The sequence below is a fragment of the Microtus pennsylvanicus genome, chromosome 8, assembly GCF_037038515.1.
Source record: "Microtus pennsylvanicus isolate mMicPen1 chromosome 8, mMicPen1.hap1, whole genome shotgun sequence".
In the NCBI taxonomy this organism is placed as follows: Eukaryota; Metazoa; Chordata; class Mammalia; order Rodentia; family Cricetidae; genus Microtus; species Microtus pennsylvanicus.
The window spans coordinates 76,149,080-76,155,079 of record NC_134586.1 but is presented as its reverse complement, the minus strand read 5'-3'; the positions used below and the strand labels follow the sequence as shown (position 1 = coordinate 76,155,079).

Here is a 6,000-nt window from a genome sequence, read left to right as displayed (position 1 = left end):
AAACAGATACCTGGAATCTCCAGAATGACAGTGAACAAGATGACTTTCCAGGCATACCTCCCACTGAGCATGAACCCACCAAATTTCAGCTCTCCCCTCTCCCACATCGTCCCATGCCCGCAGGAAGTAGCCAGACTTGAATCTACACTCTTTTTTCTACGAGAGCCTAAAATGTTGGTCATAATTATCATCTCAACTTCTTGTTACCCCTATATCCAAGCAGTCTGGAATGTTAAGTCAGGAGGGAAACCCCAGCCCATGGCATCCATCCCAGCCCCCTGGCCTGGAAGCTGCATTGATCTGGACTCCAAATCCCAGCATGGCACTCCCACAGGGTATTTAAGTGGGCTCCCAGAGGAAGAACACATTGACCCAGCTCAGGTCAATGTTACCCACATCACTCCGAAGACTGGCAGCTACTCATCAGGCACTGTGGGACACGCAGCTGCAGAAGTTTGGGCAGCTGGGCCACAGGTCCAGCAGGCAGGCGGAAGGGAGGGGACGCCAGCTGCAGGTGGCGCGCAGCGCTCCACTGGGCTGCACAGAGATACTCGGGCTGTTCCAGGGACAGCGCTGCAACAAAGGACTTCCACTGCCGCAATCTGTGCCTGCCGCACCGCACTGAGCTTATGCCGGGACTCCAGGTCTGCCCATAAGTTCGCAGCGGCAGCTGCAAGCCTTCCCCACTTCTTGCCAGCCACCCACTCCGCCGCTGGCGGCCAGGGGCAATCGCGCTTGCCTGTTGGAGCAACAGGTTTCTTTTCTTGGAGTACTCCCGCCCTTCTCCCCTGGGTCGCCTTGACCCTCCTTCTGTTTGCACAGCTGGACTCCACTGTGACTCCCTCGGGGCTGGACGTTGCTCGCCCTGTGCCCAGATATCAGACAAGGCCCCGCAGTTGGACCCGCCCCCAGGCTCGACCCTGGATGGGAGGGGGCACTGACACCCTCGTCCTGATCGCTTGCAGCTCAGGATCGCCCATTCCCTGCTCTCCACCCCTCCTCGCGTGGGCCAGTTGCCCTGTGGCCTGAGTACTTCCCCCACCACATGTGTGACAAGGAATTATTCTATCCACAAAATATAGTGGGCTGTGCAAGATAGTTAACCACCTAGTGTCCAGGAGGAAGAAGAAGAAGTGCCTTACTGGACGATAATAGAGTAAGTGACTGGCTGCAAGGGCAAGTGCTATTGAAATGCACATCTCTGCTGATTTAGAAAAGGTCTTTGGTTTGGAAGGCAGGGTAAGGAACCATTGTGCTGTGTCTTTAAGAACAGACTAACTTTATGGGATGAGAACGTCACTAGCCAATCAGGTCCTCCAGGTAACTTGCCAGTCAGAAATAGTGGAGGGCCTTTCCGGTTCCCGCTTGGCCGGGAAGTGGAAGTGGAGCCAGTCGCTTGTGCTGTTCCACTAAAACTCCTCAAGGGACCTGCGTGGAGCGCTTGGGAAAGCAAGGAAACCGCGGCATGGTGAGTGAGGGGCTGCTGTCCCTGGACTGGGAGGAACAGACGGTGAGGTGCGGGAACCTGTGTGGTGGTTCCTCTCCAGATCTGCCTGGGAAACTGCAACCACATTCCCCATCCTTTCAAGTTCCATGCCATGCCTGCAACTCCCTGAATAGGGCAACGCCCCTGAATAACTTGGCACTGTGGGCTGAATCTTCTCAGGGCATTGGGAGCAGGGAGCTGTGTGGAGAAACCTCTTTCTAGGCAACATCATTATGCTTTTAGTGCGTTCATGGAAAGCAGTTTGCCAAACTCATGGAAGTCTAGTTTCTCTATTATCTTCTAGATGTTCAGCACCGTGCATTTTACCTTCATGTGTGAGATCCATTTACTGTTAATTTTGTGGAGGTTGTAAAATCATCCATATGTTGGGTAGCCCTCCACTTCTACGCCGTGATGTAGAAGAGTGGAATTGGTAATACAAATGATTTACCAACAATTAGGAAATACTAAGTCTCAAAAAGCAGAATTTAACTGATGGAAGACTGCCTCAAAACCCCTCAAAATATACGTGTATGCTGACCAGGCACGTTAGAGATTAGGATGCTAGGATGTACATTTGTTCAACAGGATTTTTCAGACTTTTGGCTCTAAGCCTTTACAAAGAAGCCTTCCCTGGTTTACAACCAGGCAGTAGGTCCATCTGCATACAAAAGAACAAGCCTGTACCAAGCTGCTGTGGGGGCATAACTTGATCACTAGAAGCTTAAGGCATGGTGTGCCATTCAGGTTTCAGTTTTCCACTTGAGAAAAGCATAGTTCTGCCTGATGGGCAATATGACACCAGGTGACATCTACTTAAAAATAAAACATTGTTCTCTTAAGGACTGGCCTGTTCAACTAAGGTTTTTATTTAGGCCCTCAAGCAGGAAGGAGGGAGAATAACTGCCTGGGGCCTAGGATTTGGGAGCTTTCCTAGGGTGTAATATATTGACAGTTGAATTTAGCTACTTTGGTAATCGCCTGGGGTCAGGGCCTCTGTGAAAGTATTGCTTTAGATTCTGAGAACCTCTCAGAGCTATGGTTTTAAGTCCTAAGGCCTTTGTGGTCTTAGTCAGTAATGACTACCTAAGACTCCTTGTGTAGCATTGTTTGATTAGCCTTCCCTTGAATTTGTACTACTGCAGGAGAGTTTCTGCTGACTTCATTAAAGTTGTTCATTTCCTTCCATTTCCCCTGGAAGTTGGATACAATATTCTATTCTTCTTAAGAAACTTATTTGGCATGGAACTTATCATGTGTAAGAAATATCCACCATAGCTTTTATCTTTTCTCTTTCTTCTTTCTTTGGGTTTTCAACACAGGGTTTCTCTGTAGCTTTGGAACATGTCCTGGAACTAGTTCTTATAGACCAGGCTGGCTTCAAACTCACAGAGATCTGCCTGCCTCTTTCTAGAGTGCTAGAATTAAAGGCCTGTGCCACCACTGCTCAGCTGCTTTTATCTTCTCTACCTTCTACTTGCCTTATGTTTCTCATCCACTGTGACCTTCACCACAGGATCCTGTCACTGTTTCATGCCACAGGTGTACTTAAGAAAGTGTTCTGGGAATATCTTTGCTGTCTAACCCTCCCATCTGCCTGAGTGGCTAGACCTACAACTTGCCCATCTCTTTTGAAGTGTTCAAAGTCTACATGGAACATGAACCCAAAAGTCACGTAAGGATGACAGCACATGTGGAATGTAAAATTAAAGTTTTTCTTTGTTAATTCCCTGTGTGTGAAGTGATTTCTCAGAGGGAAGGCATATTAATTCTAGAACTGTTGTATTCCATCTTGTTGGAAAAACTGTGTTTGAGACAAGGTCTCTTAGGTTGACTTGGGTGGCCTTGATTCCAGTCTGTTGTACTCCAGAGAATGGCCTTGTTGTCCTCTATATTTCACCTTCAAAATTCTTAAATTGCATGACTGTACCATCTATCTCGGTTTTAAAATAATTTGTTAGAGTCATTTAGTCAACTATCCAGTGCAGTCACAGAAAAAGGATCCACATATGGAACATTGCTTCTGACCAAAATAGGAGGAAGAATTTACTCTGTACATTACAGGGGAAACAGGGTAGGCAACCAGCTCCTGGACTCACCATTATGATAAAGGACTTGATTGTGGTCAGGGAAGTGTTTCTGTAATTTCCCAGCATGTTTTAATTCATGTCATATAATTGAACACAGATCAGTGTAGGTGTACAGTTTGGTAAGGTTATCTTGTGCCAATGAATATTGAAGGTGTAATTAAGCAGAGATCCTATGCAGATATTTTAGTCCTGCTTGATAAAGTTATGTGAGCTCAGAGGTTTGAGAAACAGTCTATTGAATTTAACTCTGTTTCAGGTTACAGATCTCAGCAGACAACATAGATGTACGGGCCTAATCAGTCTATCTCTTATTACTTACTGTTTTTCAAAGTTAGTATACCTAAGCTTTTTAATCTTAAAAATACAACATTTTTAATCATTTTAAAAATCATTTTTGGTATCAGTTTTAAATATTTTCTTTAAGTGCATTACTGCCCTTATCTCTGTTTCTCTTCACCAATGTTTCTATGTCATTAATAGCATCAGTCCTTTTCTCTCAATTCATGTTATTGATTCTTGTGTAAAGCAATGTCTTTTATAGCTTAAGTTTGTCTCATGTTTTATAACTGAGAATTGTTTTGAACACCTAACCTTGCCTCTTCAGCCCAGTGCTGGGAAAACAGTTCTGCAAACTCCTTATAGACTGGGCCTTCACTAGCCAATGGGATGGAAAATTAGACCAGTTCATAGGTGACCTTCAGTCTCTCTGTCTTTTTGGGGGGGGGGGCTTAAGTATGAAGAGACGTGTGATCAAATTGAGTCATTGAAAACTTCGAAGCTGGTCCCAAAAGAGTGCAGAAATGGAGAGGAAGGTAGAGGAGGGTGAGAGCGTTCCCACTTCAATAGTCATTGAGATTAGTAATGTGAATTACATAGTCAATTTGAGATGCTTCATAAATGTCCTGATTGGCCATTTCTTAAGGTATACAGACAAGTGCAATCAAAAATCTGTGTAAAAGACTGACCTAATCATGAAAACAATAGTTACAGTAGTTCAACCAAAATAAAAGATCTGGCAAAATGTTGTGACCCTGCCTAACAAGTCTGTTATTTTTCTTGTTTAAGATGTGCATCTTTAGAGAAAAGGTGTGAGAACTCTTTGATATGCTCTAATCCCTTGTCAGGAACACATTGCTATAAAGTCTGTTTCAACATTTCAAAATTAATTTTGAGATTATAACTCTATCATATCCATATTCTCTTTCCTGCCTCCAAGATTACCATGACCCCTCAGTGTCTTCTAATTCATGGCCTCTTTTTCTTTAATAACAGTTGACTGTGACCCGTGTTTATCAGCAGGATTTTTCAAATATGTGGCAGTGGATTGGCTGAACTGGACATTGCATATGTAATGTGATGTGCACAAAAAGAACCATGTGATTTGGATAGGAAACAGGATGTGTTCAGGAGAGTAGAAGATAAGGTTCTGTCTATTGCACTGAAAGGACAAAGCTAGGACTGTGTTGCCTGAGTCATTTGATCTTGGCTCACCCAGTAGGGGAGTGCTAGATCTGAGGCATACCTGGGAGGCTCTAACCCATGAGGAACTTTGGGGAATCTGAGCAATTAGGATTACTAGTGACACATAGTTTTTGTATTCTTTCTGGGATTTAGTATGCTTCTGCTGTAGTGAATAATAAAGACAACAAGCTGTGCCTTGGTGAGTATGGCATGCTAAGAGCAGGTCTCCTCTGCTGTCATTTCTGCTGGATATTGGATGGACCATGAGGCAGACTGAATATGTGGTTTCTTGGACAGTGGTCCTTGTCCTCTGAGCCTCCCTGTGTATGGATTTCCTGGGAAGTGGGAGAATCTGCAGCCCTGGAATGGGAGGATATGATGCTTGTAGTAACTCTGTCTAGTGTGCACACATGAGCACTGCTGTTTGTGTGCAGAGGAGAGACAGATTGGAAATCTGAAGGTCTGGTTTATAGAAGTTCTGAATATGGCATTCCACTCTTAGGTTTGTCTCATAAATGATAGAAGTAGTTTAGAAGCTGTTAGAAAGATGGTGATGGGATCATCTTTCAGCAATACATGACTAGAATACTGTTAACTTTCCACCAGCCACAATGGTGTGATTCAGTGAAGTTTAGTTCCAGAGGACAAAAGGAGTTTCTGATCTGTGAGATTTCTCAGGTGTGCATGGTGTTGGGCAGGTAGATAGGTCATAATCCAAATTTCGTGCCATAAATCTTGTTTGCAAGAGGTAGATTTTAAATTATTCTATGTTGTTTGGAATTGGACATCAGTATTGCGGGGAGGAACTTGTGGGCCCATATTTCAATATGGCACAAAAGCCATTAGCTCGGTTCGAGCTGATCACGTAGCTCTGCAGACGCTGTCTGTGCTCTTAACAAAAGCCAGGATGCCTGCTCCTAGGTCCTTTTGTTAAAATGTGGATTACCTGAGAAGAGATGTTTG

At 44.5% G+C, this 6,000-nt stretch overlaps 1 protein-coding gene across 2 annotated transcripts in view; it reads left to right on the top strand.

The window, feature by feature from the left end:
* The first annotated feature begins 1,356 nt into the window (after positions 1-1,356).
* The window catches only part of LOC142856436 (uncharacterized), a 28,851-nt gene continuing 24,207 nt past the window's right edge, over positions 1,357-6,000 (top strand). Inside the window, exon 1 of one of the 2 annotated variants that reach the window (XR_012911644.1) lies at positions 1,357-1,468. Coding sequence is in view for 1 of the 2 variants with exons in the window: in XM_075983892.1 (XP_075840007.1) it covers positions 1,466-1,468 (3 nt within the window). In the remaining variant the exon portion in view is untranslated. The remainder of the gene's footprint in view (positions 1,469-6,000) is intronic. The other variant, XM_075983892.1, reaches the window with a different exon arrangement.